Here is a 22,727-nt window from a genome sequence, read left to right on the forward strand (position 1 = left end):
TAAGGGAGGAGACTAGGGGGAAATAAAAAAAAAAAAAAAGGGCAGAGACCACACAAGTCCACAGCAAATTAGGTTTTATTATGTTGCACCTTGCAACAGTGCGAAAGAACCAAGTACCATCACTTGTGGCTTCCCCTGCATTCTCTGGAAAAGCTGCTACATCCCATTCATGTCCTAGCAGCATCTAGTAGTAAGACTTCCTGGAATGCAGTAAACTTACCTTTCTCCATTTTGGAAAATTTAGCATCATCACACTATCACAAACGGGGTCACTTATCACCATATTTTCCAAGTTATTTGTCATTTATGCTATGGAATCGCAGAAGTCCCAACACAGGTCCCTCCAAATCTGAGGCCAATCTTCTGATGTATTTCTATGTTGGAGCCTGTCAACAGTCTCCCTGGTCAAGATGGATGTAAAAAAGAATGAATACATTCTGTCTCCCCTGAACAATTTTTCTAGTTTGATCATCTCTTTACCTAGTGTTACTAGGGCATTAAACAGAGTTTATCAGTTTATATAACTTTGCAAACTTTTTGTCAACTTCTTTTTTAAACCTGCCTTACTGCATTTTCATATTTAACTGCTGAAGTTTATCTAACATTTCTACTTCTATCATTTGGCTATACTTTTTGGGGTGACATCAGCTATCTTTTGATCTCCTTCATATCTTTTAAGCATTTATTTGAAGTCACTACTGTAATGTACTTAGATCACTTCCACATTGCCTGGAAGTATTCTGTCCTCTTCATTCCCCAACATTTTTCTAAGCTGCTTCTTTATTTTTGTGCAACTCTCTCTTAGAAAGCAAACGTTATTCTAAGAGGTTTAACATTTTTGCTCCAGTAGGGATGCCAAATGTAACTCTGTTTTGGTCATTGTTACAAGGTGAATATTTCACAGATTAAAAGCCATGCACAAGACTTGTTTATAACAAATAACTGCTGGTTTTTTTCTGCTGGAACATTTCTGTTTATTTGCTCCACAAAAGCAGTTAATGCACCACCTAAAAACATGGTTCCCCCAACACAACATTTACCTAGTCTACACTGGTATAGGGAGACGTTATCTCCCACAAGAATTATGTTCCCTGCTTTTGTAGCCCCTCTGACCTTCCTCAGTTTGTCACAGAGCCTGTGACACACAACAATAGCAATTAAAAAAAAATAGAAAAATTAGAAGCAGTTAAATGTTAACTCATCAATCAGTACATGCAGAAGAAACTCTAAAAACTCACTTCTCTTCCTTTATCCCAAGTGACCCTGACTCGGGACAGCATTTCTACCATACGAGTATGTATCTCATCCTCTGAATCTTATCAAAAGCCTTAGTTTAGACAAGTGATTCACTGAAGAATGGTACAAAGAATATGGAGGTTGTACATAACGACATGAAATGCTAGCACTTAAATTATTGCATTCACAACATATTAGAATGTTATTTCAAGGATGCAATTTTTAGCAACACATACTACCTGAATGATAATCATGACACTAAGAGCTGTGTCTCTGTGTAAGGCTTTCAGGTAGCAGCAAAATATATGAAAGTGGCTTAGGCTATCAAAAAGTTCCCCCACCACCAATTAAACACAAAGAATAAAATGTCCTGTTTAAAAGCAGGGTGACATTTAAGTCATGCAGCTAAATATAATCTTGTAGAAGATGCTGGATGCTTGATCTACAAAAAGCAGCATCCTACTTCTTGAATTTCTCTGTTTCTCAGCTTTCCACTGTTATTCCTAGTGCACAAGTCCTGCTGACTGAAGTCTATTTCAACAGATTTTTGTTGCCTTTCTTGTTATGACCTATTTTATCATCAATGCAGACTTAAAAACACAAAAAAATAGCAAGCTTCTTTCACAGATGTCACTTCAAATATTGTTAACTTTTCCCTCATGGCAAATGATAGTGTGTGATATAGATTTTACGAGTCACCTGTGCAGTGCCAAAAATCCCTATATCAGATCTTCTGAAGGACAGTTCCCTATTGAGGATAATCCTGGCTCTCCGAGATATCATAACCACATTAACTCCATGTGAGACGCATTTCACTTGACACTGCTGTCTTTTTCCATTAACCTTCTAATGGCACCATCTCAATTAAGCATCTACTTAATTTGAACGAATCTGTGCTTTGGCGCAGTTGCTTTTTATGCATAAAGATCTGCTTCTTGTGCTATTTGGGATGTGCTTCTATATGAGGAGCTTGCAACGAAATAGCCAAGAGGGCTATCTTATATAACCATAAAGTGAGTAAACATCCTTTCAATTGTTTATAGGTCTATATGGATATTTCTCTAGCAAACACGCAACCTCTTTTTAAGAAAAAAGGAATCTCACAAAAATGCCTAGATAAGACAAGAGACTTTGATATAGACAGAGCTGTAGAACCTTTATACCAAAATTGCACATAGATTCTCAAGTACAAGGCCATGGCAGTGCTTGATTTGAAACAGGCATCCAACTATGCCTGTGTCACCACCTCCTCTGGCTTTTATACTGGGGTGGAAAAGGCTCCCTCTTTAAAGGTAAATTTCATGTGCAGTGATTGTGTTGTGTGGCTCAAAGTATTCAGATTCAGCATCAAAAAGGTTTTAAGAATCATAACCTCTAATAAAAATAAATTCTGAACTAGTGACTCATAACAACTGCAGTGACTAGATCTTTATCACTGCACATTTATATACAGGCAATTTTCAAAGAGCACAGAATATACTGAACAGTACAGCTGTAAGAATTTAGATATCTATCCCTACAGAAATGAAGTCTTAAGGACACTGAACTGAAAAGAATGTTTCTACCATGAACTCATCCTGTCAAATTATCAAGATTTCAAGTTGACAATTTATCACCAAGAATCATACAGTAGAATACAAATGCAAGGGCGGGAATGTTGGAGGTCATAAACACTCCAAAGCAAAGTGATAAAGGTACTAAAGACAAAAGTTCCTGCACAACTTTGCATGAGGAAGCTGTGAGGAAAAAAAAAGTATTTCCTCCTACCCAACGCAATTTCACCAATGAGAAATCAATTGTAAATTAAATAATCTCATTAGAAGAATTCCTAAACACAGACAGGTACTAAAAGATCTCAAAAATCTACAATAACAGACCACAGCTTCGACATCCACTCTAATCTCATGCTTTGCTATGCTCACCATTACAGATATTTCCATTATTAACATCAATACTAAATTCCCCTCTTTTGCATTTATCTCATCTCGGCCATTCTGCCAGCCTCATCAGTGTAACAGTAGATCATTAGGCTTTGAACATGGGCAAAGGATCCACACCTAGTATCAGACAGCCCAGGTAAAGAAGCAGTGCAGAATGTTGCTACCACTAGGCTTTTTCAGTGGTGTGGAACTGCCCGGATACAGTGAGCGATTAAGCGTGTCAGAATTCTTCAGCCTGAAGAGAAAAAGAATCCTCTGAAAAGCCTCTGAAGAAACTGAGCAATGTCCTCCAAGGAAAATTAGGGATGAAAAAGCAGTTAGATTTAAAAAAAAAACAAAAAAACAAACAAACCACAAACTTACAACAACAACAAAAAAGCCAACAGCAACAACAAAACAAACACACCAACTAAAACATACTAAACACACACACACCAAACGAAAAAACCAAACCACCATAAAAGTGGCAGCTCCTCTCACAATACGTAATCTATCTGGAGAACTCCTTGCTATAGGACAAGATGATAAAGATACGCACGTTATTCCAAAGACTGGACAGTTCCAGAAGATAAATCCACAGGAGGGATTACTAAGCACAAAAAGCACAGAGATAATTCCAGACCAAGAATCTCCCAAGCCACAAGTGATTACACTAGTATTGTGCAGAATTAGCATTAGATGCCTTTCTATTCTAATATCTTTAACTAAACATCCACTTTTTTTACCATTCATCATACATAGCTAGATCTTTCCTGACTAGATATTTTTTCTGCAAATTGAACCCCAGCAATTGCTTTAACCTTTCAAGGAAGTCTTTGAATGAGGAGACGTTTTTATTTTTCCCCCTTTTCTTTTGTTTTCTCTCCTCTTTCTGGCCCTCTCTCCATTTAGCCAATGTTCTTCTTAAAGATAATAAACAGCAGTGAGCAGAATATTCCAGATGAAGTCTTACTAGTCCTACACATGAAAAAACATCTCACTGCAGTGTTTGTGTCTTCACTAAAAGAATGTCATTAAACACTTCAGCTTTCATAGCTTTATTGGATGATAATGTTACCATTAACAAACTACAGAGAGCTTCCTCATTACACTTCACATCTCTCATTTTTTGCTTCTCTCAGGTCAAAAGTTGTAACATTCAATTTCAAATCTTGAAGTCCTACTATAGGAGGTCACAAAGAGCTAGTTATTTCTTTCATTAATGAAAAGACAGTGGCTGCCAGCATTCCAGAGGTCTGAGGAGGAAGGTTTGTTTCTCATTCAAAAGCATTGAACAGTTGTAGTGTAGCCAGCTGCAGCAGCTATTTTCTTGAGAACCATCTTGGTTAAAACTTACTGAGTTTGCTAATTTTCTGGTACATGAAAGAGAAAAAAAGTATACTGAGAAGTAAGCCACAACAAGAAAACCACAGAGTTTTGCAAGTATCAAGAATTCTTTATCAGATAAATGATTTTTATCCTACCAGGCTATGAGGAGTAAGCAGAGCAAAGACAGACTGTTATATTTTCTAGGAAGGCTGACAAGGCAAGTCTTCCTCCACTGATGGATTCTGTCATATCAAGCATATAACTGGTACTGATAGATTATAGTCTCTTGAATTCCTGTCCAACTTCATCTACAGTCAGTAAGTTACAAAAGTACAATTATTAAGTCTGCTGGTGCCAACAAGCGGTCTGTGCCAACAATATTGTTATCAGTGTGTCATGGTTTAACCCCAGCCAGCAGCTAGAACCATGCAGCCGCTCACTCACTCCCCCCAGTTTGGATGGGGGAGAGAATCAGAAGAGTAAAAGTGAGGAAAAACTCATGCATTGAGATCACAGAATGGTAGGGGTTGGAAGGGACCTCTGGAGATCATCTAGTCCAAGCCCCCTGCCAGAGCAGATTCACCTAGAGCAGGTTGCACAGGAACACATCCAGGCAGGTTTTGAATGTCTCGAGACAGAGACTCCACCACCTCTCTGGGCAGCCTGTTCCAGTGCTCTGCCACTCTCAAAGTAAAGTTCCTCTTCATGTTGAGAAAAGAGATAAAGGCATTTTAATAGGTGGAGCAAAAGCCATGCATGCAAGCAAAGCAAAACAAGGAATTCATTCACTGCTTCCCACTGGCTGGCAGCTGTTCAGCCATCTCCAGGAAAGCAGGGCTCCATCATGTGTAATGGTTACTTGGGAAGACAAACAACACAACTCCAAACATCCCCCACTCCCTTCTTCCCCAGCTTTATATAGTGAGCATGACGTTACATGGGATGGAATATTCCTTTGGTCAGTTGGGGTCAGCTGTCCCAGCTGTGTCCCCTCCCAACGTCTTGTGCCCCCATAGCCTGCTCACTAGTGGGGTGGTGTGAGGAGCAGAAAAGGCTTTGTCTGACTAGTAACAACCAAAACCATTAGTGCGCTGTCATCACCATTTCTCATCCCAGTCATGGAAGTCTAAGACCAATAAATTATGTTCCAAAGGGAGGGCTTCCCATCATGGACCCGCTGCTCCAAGACAAACCACTGAAAGGGGTTCTCCGCTGTGGGTCCCATTTTATAGCCTGGGTCAGATCTGATCTGTGGTCATCTATTGGTCACAGTCACATACAGCTTTCATTGGTCAAGTGGTCTCCTATATAGGTTCATTGGCTGAGATGGTCTCTAGGGCTCAGGTATCTGGGGTACGTGTGTGGGAGTTGTTTGCATAGGTGGCCAGCAGCTCCCATGCTTCCCACAAGCTAGCCACCATGCTCCTGTACTTTGCTGTTAGACCCGCGGTGAGGAAGGAGGGGCGGTGCTCTTGCCAAAATCCCAAATCCAAAACAGCACTACACCAGCTGCTAGCAAGAATGCTAGCAGATTGATGAAACCCAGATGAATCCCAGATGAAACCATGACAAAGTGACAAACACATCACTAAGCTCTTGACAGAGCATTCAGTACCAACTCACACAATTTTAGGGCAAGATGAATCACCTATGGGAAAATAAGGACACACAACACTTGCTCTGAAAAGTCAGCATTGCTACTGATACCACATTAATACTCACACAAAGCATACACTCAAGATTTACGAGTCAAGATTTATCTACAGGATTTTTACCTCCTAACTGCTGGGGAGATTCTCAACTTCTCTTGTTCCTACAGCAATATGCTGTTTGACTTACATCTCAATAGCAGATCTCTTTCATCTTTAAGTGATATAGACTGCAGTTAGCCTGCTTCCAGCAAACACAGAAGGCAAAAAAGAAGAAACTATCATGGCTGTCCTGCCTCCTTTGTTACATTTGTCACAAAGCCTTCAGAGAAGAGTGCAGCCCAAAGAGACTCCTCCTGTTATGCTGCACAGATGATAAGGACTAAAAAGGACAGGGAGGGAAGAAGGAAGAGGAAACAGTATTATTCATCATCATAACATGGGAAAGCTTGTATCTTTCAAAAGGTATCTTAACAAGTATGATAGTGTTCAAACCAATGTTCAAAGTTAAAAAGCAGCTTTCTCCAAGACTGCGAAGTTTGAAACAGAAAAATTCACTAGATACACGTTTGTAAAACGCTCATTTTTACTTTAAACAAGTACCTGAAATATAAAACTTGTCTTGATTTCATTGTGGAAGGGTAACATTATAACAACCTATAATAGCCTAGATAAGATCATGTTCAGATATACCTACTAATATATGGTACTGATTACCAACACACATATTAAACTAGAAACCCACACCCTGTTTAGAATACTAAATATAAATCATCTTTCATGTTAGTCACACTCACCGTTTCTTGTCTATGGGACTCAGTAAGCTTTTCAGACAACTCTTCTAGAGTCTTTCTTAATTCAGCATCAGTCCTTCATAGAAAGATATAGGTAAGACAATATTCTACAGTGGAAAAACTAAACAATAACTGTGATAATTTTAAGCAGCAGCAATCTCCTGGATTTTTATGTTACTTCAATTTGTTCTACAGCCTCTAAATTCCTAGCATAATTGGAGTCCAGCCTCAAGTGGAAAATTCATGATAAAAAGCATTTCCATTCCTCAAATGAAGATAACAGAGCATCTAGTTTGAAAGTCTAAGTATCAGGTCAACAAGTACAAAAATATGAATATGTCTACACAGTCCTTTTGAATAGCACTAGTTCCTACTAGGAATTAGCGGACTAATTCTTATTATTGCTAGTAGACAAAGCACCATATGTTGAGACAGTATGTACTTTAAAAAAATCATTATGGCCTACATGAGGCCTTGCGCTCAAGAGACTCCAGTACCAAGAATAAACAAGGAGCTAAGTTGTCATAAAAGAAATTCCCAAGTCCATTTTGTCCATATATACAAAAAAAGGGGGGAAGCCACATATACTATACAAATCAGAACATTTACATTTATAAATACTGCACAGGATGACATGGAACAAGCAGTTCATAATGCCGCTTTTATCTACATGTTGTGCAATTCCCCACTCTCCCTAAAATTAATTTTTAAATACAAAAAAACAAAGGAGTTTAAGAGTTATTTAAAAGCATAACAATTATTTCCCACGCTATTTTTCACATGGAGTTATATTTTGTTTATACCGATTTCTTCTTGAAAGCTCCCGACTGATGTCATCTCCTAGGCGAACTTGTTCACTACTGAGATCTCGAAGAGACTGGTGGAAAGAATGCAGCTGTAAATTCAAGTACACAAAGTAAGCCGAGGCTTAGGAAGCCTTTTTTCTGTGATATTCAAAAAATACGTAGATACACATACACACTTTTTAAAATAAAGCAGATAAAAGTAACCTGATAAAACAACAGAATTCCATGAACTGCAGATGAGCCTGGATGAGTGGATGAGGCTTGCATGCTTCTAATTCAATCAACCCTCCACAACACCTGCTCATTGAAGTTTAATTTTCAGTCCATTATTTGCTAAACCAAGTTTCCCAACTATGATTTTTTTTTTTCCTATGGTTCAGAGCTTGGTCGCTCCAGTTACCTGACACTGCACCATCTTTTTAACCTAATGCAAAAGAAGCTGAAAGACCTCAACAAGTGAAGTCAGAAGAGACACATTTCCTGCTAATAAATGCTAGTGTAAGTGAAACAAAGTTCTGCCCAGCTACATATCTTACTATAAAAGGATGGCATATGAAATTTGAAGTGACCAAGCAGAACACTATGATGTATTCAGGAACTACCAAAGCACTGAGGAAAGATATTTTACCTTGCCCAAGACTTTACATACCCTACTAGAATGCTTTTTTCAGAGGTTGGGGGAAAAAAAAGAGCCAAAAGCAAAATAAAACCCACAATCTATTTTCCTCTGTAAAACCTCCCATTTCCCCCATTCAGCAGGCCCCCAATTTATAGTCAAACTTTGTAAGGGAGCAAATAAGAAAAGTAATAGGTCATCCATGGTCTTCATGGGATAAAAAGTGACAGTTGATCTATCCTACTGCTGTCAACACCTCAGTGGCCCGGGCTATCATTATGAAAAATCATGGTTTATAACATCCCCTTCTTCTATGCCCAAGACAAATCTAGATCTCACATAGCCCAGCTAACTGCCCTAAACATTCAGACACAGGCACTACCACCTTCCCATGTGACTAACTAGAAATTTCAACCTGACCCAGGAGACTTTGGAAAATATAGTATATTTTCAGAATCTTTCAGCCTAAGAAGGAGAGAGACTCACATTTGTTAAAAGGCCATTCAGGTGGCAAATTACCTTAGCTAGAAACAGTCAGAATGGAAATAAAGGGATTTTGGTTACAGAAAGAAGCAAAAGCCACAGCTTTAGTTAAGCAGTACTGCTTTATCTCTGCCCCAATTTCTACCTACGGTCATCGTCAATGACTACTTCTAGTTCATCATTCCTCAAAGCACTATACCCTCCTCACAAAATAGTTAATGATTGAGTAAAGCCATGTTCTTTCAGTGAAAAGCAAGAATACGGAATAAACCAGCAGTCACCATCAAAACAGGAAAAAAAGCTATTTGCTTATATAGTTACTTAATATAAATGAGGAATCTCGTATGCGTTGCAGGAACTCCCTTGAATAAAATTTCTAAGACATTTATAGAATATTTAGAAGTAGTCTAAAATATTGCTAAGGTTTTTGGAAGTTCAGGAGGAAAGATTATTTTCTTCCAAGGATCGATGTTCCCCACTAACCCTGAGGGAGGAAGGAATAGGGGAAGAAGTAGACTGAAAGGACAATGAAATAGGGTTAAACAGAAGTCTAGGAATTTCTGTAGCACTCAGACTTCCCAAAAAGCCAACTGACAGAATTTAAACTAATTATTTGGAAGTTGAGACTGATTTAATAAAGTCAACATGAACACCTTACAATCAGCTGCTTTAACATTAGTCATAATACATTTTTCCTGAACAAATTAGCCCACACAGAAGGATTCACTCAAGCAGGTCTAGACACTCTGTCTGAAAGAGCAAAAGCAGGTACTGAAATCTCCTCTCTATTGGTAGCATATACAAAGCCTATAGTCTTAGCCATTAAATTAATTTATTTCTTCTGAAGAGTCTGCAAGCAGACACAAGTTGACAGATATGAAAATTACCAGTGTCATACACATCCTCTCCTCCTCACATCATCTGCCTGAAGTACAGGGTCAAATTATCCTACTCACAGGTCAGACCTAGAATTAAGATGGAGAACTAGCTGGCTCAAAATCAATCCACGCTACACTGAAGTAACCAGCAAAAGGACCAAGATCCTGTGCCATTAACTAAAGCGGAATAGTGGATTTCAGCACATAGGTGAATGTTAATCACATATTCAGAGATGATTTTTCTTTCTTGTATGTGGCCTAAAAAGTACAGAGATTATTTTCATACATTCCTTTTGATATCACTATCATCTGCATCTTTTTATCTGCAACAATAGATTTGCATGAAACTTCATGACACTGACAGATACAAGAGGTGACTGCCTAATGAAGAATGGCATGTAACACTGAAAGCACACTTCATAGCTGAAACATTCTTAGTTGCATCATCAGAATAACCTCACTTGAAGCAAAAGCAAAGAGCCTGGTGACCATATATTGCCTATTTTGGGGAAGCAACTCCCATTAGTGCTCTGTACCTGGTCCAAATTATCTGCCTCATTGACAAATCGAACACTTGCAGATCTAGACCTTCGATGTTTATTGCCCTGTGAGTCTCCATAGTCCCTGAGAGGAGAAGTAGGCAGGAAGTGGCGGTTCCCTTTATGAGATAAGAGATAAAAAAGTAAATAGGAAGACAAAACTTCATACAGGAAATTTTCATTTTGCTTCACGAAAAACACGTGTTTCATCTTGCCAATACCCTTATAGGCCACGTTACAGACAAAACATCTACTAAAGTTACGTAAAATGCACAGGCATACTCCTTGTTTAGCTCTTCGCAGGATTCTTCTTTAATTTAAATATTTCTGGAACAAATGTATGTGATCGGTAAGGAAAAGGTTTCCTTTGTTTCTCCAAGGAATAGGTAGGTTTTTTCCTCAGATTTTATTTGTGCAAGCAACAGCTTTTCCTCCACCTGGATCTATTGTAGCTTCAAACTGCAGTACTTCACAGCTTTGACATTAGAAAAATGAAAGTTTTAGAGCTTTCTGTTAAAATACATTATATGCTACTTCTGGGAGGAACACTCCTCCCAAATACACCTTTTCCTAAAATATAATGAATTTTCAGAGAGACATACAAGAAAAAACTACTTTTCTGGAGGTTATACATTGGTTCAGTTTTTCCTTTTCCACTGAGCCGTAGATAATTTCATCCACACATCCATAATCTTATGCATTTAAATTTTAAATTTCCCTTTTGCTGTGAAGCAAGCTTCAGAAACTGCAATATCTTTTGGATTTAGCTTTAACTTGTGTGTACCTACAACTCATGCAGCGGACAAGGAATTTCCTCTACTGAAAGAATCAATGTTTCATTTAGATCTCTCGGGATATCAGCAGAAAAGAGCGTGTAACAGAAAGCTATAAGAATTTACCCAATAAGCAACTGCATAATTTAATGTAGGTCTCAAATTTCTAAACTTAATTTCTTTGAGGTAATCAATGATGACTTATCACGCCACTATCTTCACACATTTTTCTTCTTAATTTCCTCTTTCCATACAACAGCTATATCACATAATTTAAGTATACTCAAACACCTTAAATATTTTACCTGACACTCCTTCTCCATCCAGATCACTAGGGTATAAGCTTGAGAGAGAAGCACTTCTCATTCCAGTGTTTCGGGTTAATTGTTGGCTCCTTAATTGACCTATAGACTGTTCCAGTGTTTCTTTCAACTGCAGAGAAATTACAGTTTATTGAAATGTGAATACAGGCTGCTTAAAAAAACCCATGTATATAAAATATTATTTTTCAAAGTCATTAAGAGAATCAGAACTATTTTAAAGCCAAGTATAGCTATGAATTAATAACAGCTTTTCTTCAGTATCTTGTATGTCAGATTCCCATAACTATAGCAAAACACGTTTCCAACATTGGTAGCTTCAAATAGCAAGTTTCTTAAAACAGTGATGTAACACACCAGGAAAAGTATGTCTCCAACAACCAAAATAAGTCCCATCTGCCAGCAATGCTCAATAACAGCCTTGCAAAATCCAGAAGAGAACTTCAAAGTAATTTTTTTAATTGGAATTTTTCTACCAGCACTAGCTGCAATCAGTTTAACAAATGGCTATCAAATTTTACTAAGGAACTTCACATCAAGCCCTACTTTTCCAGAAAAAGGCTGCCATTCCCCCTCTTAAGAGTTCAGAACTGACTATATTCCTAAATAAGTTCCTCATTTTTCAAACTTGCATCTTATTTTCTAAAACTGCATTTGCTAACTTTGGTTCTTAGCCACTTGCTTTTGTCACACCTTTATTTGACAACCCACAAAACATCAATTTCTAAAGGTTCAGCTTAACTCTCCTTAACAGTCTTGTACCACAATGGTTAAATTGCTGCTTTATTCTTGCAGAATTATACATGCTGTGATGGATCCCCCTCTGGGTGGCACTTTTTTCCCCAAAGCATAAAACACCACTTTAAATCTTTTCTGAATCTTTCAATTACTTGTTTAGGTTCTTTTAACATATTCTGTTTTCATTATATGGCATTATTAAAAAAACATTCATCACTAAGGAACTCTCAAACAAAAAACCTTAAGGATCTTCTAATGCTTTCTCAAAAAAGACAGAGGCTACTTGAGGGCAAAAATATACAACAATGCATGTATGTAACAAAAGATCACTTTTGTATTCAAAAAGTTAAAACTTAAAAAAAATAGTCATGAAAATGTCACAGGATCAAAGAACGAACAGCAATAACTCAATTTTCAAATCTAACTTGACTCTGTGAAAAACCTATCTTGCCTCTTTAATAGGGCAATAAAAATTCTGAATTAAGCTACAGGTGCTCAGTTTGCATGCTTTAGCTTTACAGCACTTATTTTCATCCTTTCCACGTGAAACCAGACAGATGGATTTTTTTATTATTTTTATTTTTTTAATCAAAGAACCATGGCACTGTCCAGAATTAACCACCTTACTCTTCAGTCTGTTTCTTTAGAACACAATGGCCAAAAAATTGTTTAAAACTTTGATTTATAATTTACATTATAAACATCATTATAGTTTAAGGTATTTGTGTTCTCTTAAAAAAAACCCATTTAATTACTAAAAGAATGAAGAGAAGCTAGTGACAGTAGAACAGAGATGTTAAAACACACAAATTTGAATAGAAAATCTTTAATGTTCACCAATCTGAATTCCATTCCTCAACATCTCAACTATAAGCTGTCTAAAATCCCATCAAAACAGTGGCTAATGTTTCAGTCCATTCCCATTTCTTTTTTTTTTTTTTTAAATTTAAAGAGACAAAAATCAGTACCATCAGAAAACATAAAACTTTAAAAAAAAAAACACAACACCAAAACCAACATATCTCTCTCACAGACTAAATAGTTTTATACCTCTCCAAAGCCTCACATAAGCAAAAAAAAACGACGACAAAACACTCTCTCCTCCCCACCCCGAAGAGCAGAACAGAATCTTTCCTCTACTATTCTTGTCCTCCAGGGATATTACAAAAATCACAGGCCAACAGAGAAGTCCACAGGAGAATAACATTGCTCTGGAAAAGAGCACGTATGGAGTACAAGGCTCCCACCACTAGATAATCAACAAGAGCAACAATGAAATAATGTTCTGAGAAACAAACCTTCCTAACCCTGGAAGTTACTGCACTGATTCATAGGCAGACACCAGGCACCTCAAAGTGGGGTAGCAAGACAAATTTATAAACTAGAATGGAAAAGAGCTCCTCTGTGGCCCAACAGTCACCAATTCATAAATGCAAATATACCATACAATGGTCTGAAGAAAGTCTTTTTTAAGGGAAAAAAAAATAAAAATCACAAAGAATTCAAGAGTCAGACATTATGTTATTCAGCATAACTGGCAGAACCAAAACATATCGCATTTAGAGCAAAACATTCTTAGATAAACAATCTTTTCTAATATGGTAGAAACACTTGACCAACTATCATTGTGAGATAAAACGCAAATTATGACCACCCAAATGAAAAATCTAGTCAAGTTTTTCTTAGCTATTTATTGTAGGAGGAAAACTGATTCACTACTTCCTGATCCCAGATGCTTCTTCCGACATAACAAATAAATACAACATCTATTCTATGCAAGTGGAAACTTCTGCTTCAGAAAGGGAACAGGAACTCAGAGAAATGTGATATCTTTACTAATAAACTGATTTTACACTATTATTTAAAGCTCAAGCAGGAGGTGGTTAGAGTCTCTAAATTTTTCCTCCACTTGAGCCATAATCAAAAGCCACCTAGCATGACTAAGAAGAATGCACATTAAGTCAAAATTAAATTTGAGCGATGTCTCACTCACCTCGATGTTTCCGAATAGAAAATCTTTCCAGAATAATGTTATTGAACTACACTTAGCATTTGTTAAAAACAGACAACCTTAAATGGTTCCAATGCCCACCAGAAATTCCACAAATTCAATACCTAAGTAGAGCTTATAAAGACACAAACAGCATTCAAACAGAAGAAAAAAATTATTGAGGCATATAATACCCCAAATTATTTCCATGCAGAGCTTGTACACACTGATTTAGAAAGCAAGCTGTCCAAAGAAAACAAGCCTTCTTTTCTACGTATTTGCTTTTTCTCTCTTCTTCTCTACCCTCACATGCAAAATATTCCTGTATCTCATATGTTTCTGTTTCAATGCATCACCTGCTACAATTTGTTTGTAACCAAGTTATAAACCTCTCTTGCCCTACCAGCACTAATTTGTTCTACTTTCTCTGTCTACACACCTGTTTTCAAACTTGTGGAAGTTTGATATTTATGAGAATTTCACCCCTTCTCCAATTTAGAGAAAGCTGGTCAACAGATTCAGAAGCTGTTGTAGAATGACAGAAAAAAAAAAAAACAAAACTACAGCAGAAGGATCACAATCTCATTCCCTGCTGTAATTCAGCTTTTATCTTATCACTTATTCATGCAAAAGAAACATGTTCCCTAATACTTTATTTCAGCTATGCACCTTGTACTTGACAGTATCATAACACAACCATCTATTTGGTGCTTCTATACCAGAAGAGTAATGAAGCTACAAAACCTGTCAGTTTCGTTATATAACACGTTACTATAGTTTGATTTAGATTGGTCAAATAAATATGAAAAGTTTCTGTTTACATCTACTTAACTCTTGATATATTCTATGCATTACTACCAAGTTTTCATCTATGAATGCTACTCGCAGAAAAGACTTAAGATAAACTGAAAGTTGCTCACAGTTGCTATTGCTTCGGTTTGTTCCTTGTTGTATTCTCTGTATTGTCCTAGCAAATGGTCAACGTGTCTTAGATTTCTGTTGGTATCCTTAAAAAAAGAATTTGAGGGAGAAAAGTCAAAACAGAAGTCTCCTCTAATCAAATATCACTGTTGTCTTTGTTATTCTTGGTTTATAAGAGTAAATCAATAACACAAGTGCTTTTTAAAGGGTCGAAGCATTCAAAATCCTATTCAAGTAAACAGAATCGGAAGACATACAGCACAGATAAAGGGAAGGGAAAACACCCAAAAACCATGCAGTCATTTACAGTACAACTGTAAGGCTTCATTTTCAAAAAGAAAGCTTTGTAAGTTTCAACCACTCTGTAAAAAAGCTTTTCTAATCCAAAAACCTTAACATTACCCGCCTGTAAAATAGAATTAAATTAACTGAGAAATAACACATTTTTGAAGATCAACACATTAGGTAAGGTCTCTGCATGAGCATTCTCTGGCCAGATGAAGAGCTGGATCAGGTGGCAGTTCTGCTGAAAAGCAGTCCACAAAAAGCAATTAGCTTAAAATCAGAATTTCATAAGAGCAGCTAGAAAGAGGTTACGCAGAAACAAGATAATACCAGAGAATCCCTACAAAAAAAATAATAATAATAGATTGTTATTAACTCTTTTCTAGCTTATTTTCCAGCTAAGTTTTGAAGTTTAAATTCAACATCCTATATGGATTTTTCTCTTCTCACATATTAAAAAGAAAAAAAAATATTGCCAGCCAAACAATACTTCAACGCAAGTGATAATACATAAGCCCATCCTCTCTAGGTATTCAGAGCTGTCAGCTAGAGAAGAATAGGAATGACTTCTCAAGCAATAAAAGATGTCAAGATAGCTAAATGTCTCCTCATGTTTGCAAAACATTCAGAGATTTCCTCGACTGCCTCCACTGAAGAGGCAGGAATTAGATGAACACTTTTTCCTGCTCAGGTATGGATCTCTCACAAGTTTATAAATACTGCTTCTCACTGTTCCACAGTGAGAAGCATATTCAAAAACATTTGAATTGTAAACTCTATCATGAGGGAATTGACTGCCTACATATTTACTTTATCAGGAATCAGGAAATTTTACACAATACAAGACAAGAAAGATGGGGCTAGAACTTTCTGCTACAAAATTTAATGCCTGTGAGAATCTGACAAAGTTTATTTGGCATTACTCAGTTTGCTAACTTTATAAATAGCATTACCTACCTAACACATCATTTTTTCTAAAATTCTATTACTGTCTGAAGTAATGGCTATATAAAAGCATAACAAGCCACATTACTTTCAGCTCAAAGGCAATATGATCAATTTCCCAAAACCTTTTTGATTTGCACAGAAAGCAATGTTTCCCATCAGTACAGTATTTTCCACAACTTCAGAAACGAAAGTTTGACCCAACATTACAGAAACACAGACTCTACAAATACTTTAAAACAGTATTTTGTAAACAACCTGTAAAGTGCTTGCTAAAGTATGGATCTTCTCTGTAACTTCTTCAGCACCATAGTTCCGAGCTCTGTTGTGGGATGCTCTCAAAGGTGGACGCCTTCCTATTCGACCCCTTAGAAAGTTGTCTGAATCACTGGATGAATCTGCCATTAGTACCTTGCAACCTAAGTGGGAAGACCAGAAAAATAATGAATGTTAAATTCTGATTGTAACTGAACAGTCTCTGACTGGCACAACATTCCCAAAGCAACTTCATAGACTCAGACTACATTTACATTAGCCTTTCTGGTTCGTGTCAGCAGGATGTACTTTTGAAGCAGATCTTCCAACTGCTTCTGTTCTTTTGCTCACATCATGAAGCAGTGCCAAGATGCAAAAGGCAGAGCCCATTAGGAGAGAACTATCAAAAGTTACATTCTCACTACTTGTAAGTGTTCAGTGTCCAGGATAAGACCATAGCCGAAAGTAAATTCTCCCCCCAAAACATACAGCAGAGACTCTGCTCTACAGAGCCATTCCCCTTTGCCTCACACTACTTGCTAAGTTACATTTAGACTGGCCAGGGCCAACTAAGACAATTAATCCCAAGTAACTAAGTATCCAAAGTAAGTCTAAGAATCAGTATCTTAGAGACACAAGGAGAATTGGAGATACTATGGAAGGCAGCAAATGCAGTGTCTTAAAAAGAAGGAAAGGGAAAGAAAACTGTGCCCAAGAAGTTATAGGCTAATCAACTTAAAATAGTCTGTTTTAATTTTTCTACATATTTTAATTAAGTTTCCAGCAAAAGATGTGTTCTCAAAAAAAACCAAAACAACAACACCTGTTATGTACTCGTTGATATCAAATTAATCGATCTGCTAGTGGGTAATTAAATTTGTTAAACTGGAAAGAAGCCATAGTGGTCACTCTTGGACAAACATGTCATTCACAAAAGTAACCTAAAGAAACATGAACTAAACTAAACTTTCCTAAAACGTAAGCCAAACTGGGTAAGTATCAGAACTCACAGAGCAGTTAACAGAAATTAAGTGTCAAATTGGCGAGAGGTATCAAGTGAGAACCTACAGTGAATCCACTATATATTTTCATTAAATGACCTGATAATGTAATATAATACATTTATTAAGTTTGCAGCTGACACTGTTTATCCAACTGGACAAACACAGCAAAGAAAACAGAAGTCAGTAGGAGAAAAAAAAAAGAAAAGCTATCCAAGACCCTTAATATTTCAAGTTGAATATGCATCAAGAATGTCATGTTCTAAAAAGAAAAAGCTAACACCACAGAAGATGTAAAAATAAGGGTAATTTTGTAAATTGGGGAAATATTATTTCTTGTATCCAATGTTAATTCAACATAACCCAGATTACTATATTGATGCTGGGGCAATTCACTTGACTAGAATTCAAAAATTCCTTGAGGCAGAAGAAATAGGGCTTGTGAGGAGAGAATGGGGATTGTCTTAAGAACAGCAAGTTAGAGAAGCAGGGAAAACAGGATAACAATCATCAAACACAGGAAAAGAAATTATTAAGAGCTACAGACAGATATGACCAGTATAGTAAAGTCACATAGTAACTGACTAAAATTACAACCCACAAAAGTTAGGTTAGATAGAAATTTTTTCTTAAACTATTACACACCGCATTTCTTAAACTATTACACATTACATCTTTCTGATCTTACCAAGCATGACAAGCAGCACAATCACTCAAAACCCAATAAGCAACTGATTCAGTGATCAATTTCCTCCAAGCTTAACAAAGGTTTTCAGTTTCAAAGCATTTTGTGAAAATATCTTTAAGACACCAAGTAAAGGGGAGACCCCTATTAATGGAATGGCCATACTAAGAATTAAGCACAAGATCAGCCTTATTAGGGATCAGAAACTCAGCCCTGAGACATTCCTCCACAGGAATATAGTCTTCACCTACTCATGGACCTACATACCAGCATATTTTGCCTGACTGTTATCAGTCGTACAGCTGCAACACATTTAATTTTAATGGTCATAGCAAATGGTTGATGGTCTGTATCTGTCATATTATCTCAACTACAGAGTCACAGTAAATGTTGTTTTGGTGTCTTAGATTTTTCAAACTCCATTCACAATTTCACAGGAAGCAAGTTCTCTTTTCCTCACAAACTGGGCAGAAAAGCCTATGTTGTATTTACTCTGTATGTAGAATACTGCACCCATGACAGCTAGAAAACTAACCTTACATTATGCGATTCATATAGCTTGTCTGTGAGTCAAACAGCTCCAAGTGAAAGATTAGGCTTAACTCTTAATACCACCATGTCACATTTCTTTCTGGAAGCTGAGAGCCCAAAAATAACATCACTTACGATGTTATCAGTTTCACATTAGTGAAAGAGAGCTTTTTAAAGATACCCAAATAGACAGAGAAATTAAGAATGATGAAACATGTAAGAACATTCAAATTATAGAAAGTGTTTTATCGCATTTCTAGATGAAATGGCGTAAGTCAGCAGAATTCAAAAGGTCAGTTATTGTATCTCAGCTGATGGGAACTAAATTCTTAAAAATTTCTCAAACTCTTTTGAGAGTGGGCCTCTGAGCATGGCCCTACACATACCTCTGGTTAGACAAGTAGTGCAATGTCAGAAAAAGAGATAGGCACGTACAGAAATTAATGAAAAACGGCAATTGACTTATGTGCTGAAAAATTCATTCTGAGAAGTGTCTCAACCATAAGAGCCCCAACTGCTGAAAAGCTATGACACTGGAGAAAACAAAAGGGAAATAAAGATTCACAGCAGAAAAGACTGATGAGTTTGTTTTCAGCTGTCCAAAAATAGGCTCATTAAGGTATTTACTGGCCAAAACACTGAAGAAAGGCTTGTAAACAAGGTAAATATAAAAGAAAATGCTAGACACAGGACATTTTGTCTGAAGAAAACTTTCTATTTATAGTTAAGTGGCATTCCTCTTTGTTCTCATGAGCAACCTAAGAGGAACTGTAAGTACTTTTCAGTTGAAGAAGTTTTGTTTCATTTAAAGCAACATCCTCATTTTTAAAGGAATTACAGAAATCTCATTTTAGATTAAAAAAAAAAACATAAAAAGTAGAAATTCATATAAATATTCTGTATGCACATTTGCCTACTAATTTAAACCCCAAAACAAGCCTATTATCACTTTTTCCAGAAACCTAGACTGATTTCAGCACATGATCATACAACCTACTTGACAGTGAGAATCATTTGTCTTTTACTAGGTTTCAGTCTCCCTAAACAGATTATAACCTTTCTTGCACTGAGGAAAGACACCAATGCCCAGTATTTTCCTTCTCTGTAGAAAACAGGGTGTTTCAGTTTCATTGAGGATTCTCTTGTGAAGAGATCTGCAGGTAAAAGCAAACACGAAGTACAGCTGACAGTTTCAACAGCAAGTTCTCCAGCTCAAGTAAGCAGAAGATGAACTCGGGATACACAACCTGATTACTTCTCAAGTGGTTTTAACTGTTTTGCTCCACGCAGACTAATCTATGACTAGGTAACTGAGTGCTAAAGGCGTATTTGAGGCCTTATAAGTTAAGACTGAGCACAACAAAAAAAAAAAAATGGACAGCCATTCCACAAAGGGACAACATGACACCTGAAAGGCCCTTTCCTCCAGTGCTTCCGAGTCAGAAGTTTACAAAAAGCCAGGAAGGTGACCCAACATGGTAACATTTCACCATCATGTTCTCAGGCACCGGTACCACGTTTTATTGTCAACTTGTGAAATCATGTTCCCAGCGCCCTTCAGCACCACGACACAGAAACCGGTCCCTTCGTATTGTTCACAATGCCCCCCGCAAATCCTCCTCCCGCCGTGCGCGTACAGAACTTCACTAACACCTGACCTCGTTTCTCAGGTCCTCCGGGATCTTTTGCCCCGGACAGGACCGGGAAAGCCCCGGAGGCAGCGGGACAACCCCAGGACGGCGCCGGGCACGCCGACGGCCGGGCCTCCGCCCTGCCCGCCGGCTGCCCCGCCTGCCGTCACGGCTCCGGAGCGACCCCGCGGCCGCCGCACCCCGCGCCTCCCACCGCAGCTCCCGGCCCCGCTCGCCTCAGAGCGGCGCTCCGCACCCAGCCAGCCCCTTCCCGCACGCCGCTCCGGCGGCAGCCCCCGGCCCTCACCGTACAGCGGCGGCTGCGGGAGGACGCCCCGCCTCACCGACCCCTTCCCCGGGCGCGCCCAACCGCCCCTCGCACCTCCTCACCTCGCCGCTATGGCAACTTGAACTAGCCGCCCTGACACCAGCTGCCAGAGCCGCCTTCCGGGCGCCAGGCCCGACCCCCCCGCAAGGCTCTGTGGAACGGGTAGTCCGCCGACCACGAGCCCGCCGTGGGAAATACCGCGCGAAGGACTTCAACTCCCAAGAGGCTTTGCGGCGGGGACGCCGGCGGGAGCGGTAATGACAGGGCAGGCCCCGCCCGGCGAGGGAGCTGTTGGTCCTTGAGAGGCGGCGGGAAGTCCCTGACGGGTGTTTGTAGCAGTCTTTACAAGTTAAACCTCTACAAAATGCGTTTACAAACACTGCAGCTAAGTAAACATAAAGAGTAGAAACAAAAGCCGTTGCCCCGGCAAAGCAGGTGTGCCTGTTCCTCTTGTGAGGAGATTGGGCACCTGGCTGAGCCACTGGGAAATGGAGTGTGTGAGCTACTTAAAACAGTTGTTTCTTACAGGGGAGACATCTCCATTCCCATCTCCTTGTTTCTTTAAGCCAGGCATCTCCATGTTCACAAATGTTCTATCTATTACCTTGTGTACAGTAATGAGAGTAATGCCTTAATGAGAGTTAAGGGATAGAGTGCTGTGACTGATGACAAGAAATGTCACCTGGGCCTCTGAAACTTGGGCAGAACTTGCTATAGTCCTAAAATCACTAGAATGTTTGGCTGCAGATTACCTGTAGGTGACCACTCAAGCCCAAAGTAAACGCAGTGTCTGTATTGCCTCTGGGATCCCCTCCAGGGAGTGACCGTTGGACTTTAAGCACAGTAGTAAAGCGTGGTTGACAATCCACACTGCCTACCTTCATTCCTATCACGAAGGACTGTTTCATTTATTCACCCACAAGTCTCTAATGCAGCAGGCATGCTTGCATTCCAGACGATTACAACAAACTTCAGGAGGGAGCCAGGCCCCGCACACCGGCAGCATACACCAACAGCCCAGGCAATGGCTGCTGGCCCCTGCTGCTCTGTCTTTGATTTGTGGTCATGCTTGAGAGGCATTATCCTCATCTAAGCTGAAGGCAGGTGAGACACAGAACAGGAAAGTAATGAAATAATTTACCTCACTGTGAGCTGAAGCATTAGTGAATAATTAGCAAATAAATAAGTCTTCCCTTCCAATGTGTGACCGTTGTCCCAGACTTTCCTCTGCAAACTGCAGCATGATCAGGTTGTGCTGGAAGATCTAAATGCAGGATGAGAGTCGGGGCTTCTGCTCAGTCTCATAAGGTTTCTTGTGGTGGTGTCTGGGAGACAGGCCCTGGATCTTCCTGAGCTCTCTGAGGGATTTCCTCTCCTCCCAGTTTTGTACCTAGCAGTGGACTTGCTCCTCCATAAACTCCCAGAATACATCCATGAGCAGATTTCTTTTCCTGCCTCTCTCAGGCCATCACAGAGGGGATGAAGGGGTAAGGAGTGTGTCCTGGATGTGGCTGGTGTCTATATGAGAAATGTATTTACATCTATGCTGAGTGTGAGCACATCTGGCTTGCTGTCAGTGGAAGCTGATGCCAATCCCTGAAACTGCCAAACTGGGCACAACCACTGGTCCTAAAGACCGTGCATATATCAATTATGAAAGTAGCTAGTCAGCAAACAACACTTACTATCTACGTGTATATTGGTCTAATGTTGTTATCGAAGGAGGCAGATACTTCCAGTGCTTCAGACAGCTATTATTTTTGTTCAAGGCCAGGTTGGATGGGGCTTTGAGCAACCTGGTCTAGTGGAAGGTGTCCCTGCCCATGGCAGGGGGGTTGGAATGAGGTGATCTTTAAGGTCCCTTCCAACTCTAACCATTCTAGGATTCTGTGGTTTTTGCACACAGCTACATTGTCAGCTGCAGCATTATCACAAACATTGTAACTCTTTCATATATGCATACGAAATAAGGCTTGTGCCACTGACTAATACATAGTTTTACCATCCTCATCAAGCTGAGGCTTGCTTGGTTTAAAAAGTGAAATGCTAAAGACTGTTACAGAAAACATGTAAGC

The 22,727-nt window shown here is 38.8% G+C and overlaps 1 protein-coding gene across 1 annotated transcript in view; it reads right to left on the reverse strand.

The window, feature by feature from the left end:
• Positions 1–20,709, reverse strand: part of CEP128 (centrosomal protein 128) — a 132,406-nt gene extending 111,697 nt beyond the window's left edge. The window contains exons 1-7 of the mRNA XM_074585431.1: positions 20,632–20,709; positions 16,480–16,640; positions 14,991–15,077; positions 11,328–11,454; positions 10,247–10,368; positions 7,731–7,822; positions 6,931–7,003 (exon numbers count right to left, since the gene is read on the reverse strand). Of these exons, the coding sequence (XP_074441532.1) occupies positions 6,931–7,003; positions 7,731–7,822; positions 10,247–10,368; positions 11,328–11,454; positions 14,991–15,077; positions 16,480–16,626 (648 nt within the window). The 5' untranslated portion in view covers positions 16,627–16,640; positions 20,632–20,709. The remainder of the gene's footprint in view (positions 1–6,930; positions 7,004–7,730; positions 7,823–10,246; positions 10,369–11,327; positions 11,455–14,990; positions 15,078–16,479; positions 16,641–20,631) is intronic.
• Positions 20,710–22,727: the final 2,018 nt, after the last annotated feature.

The sequence above is a fragment of the Larus michahellis genome, chromosome 4, assembly GCF_964199755.1.
Source record: "Larus michahellis chromosome 4, bLarMic1.1, whole genome shotgun sequence".
NCBI classification, from domain to species: domain Eukaryota; kingdom Metazoa; phylum Chordata; class Aves; order Charadriiformes; family Laridae; genus Larus; species Larus michahellis.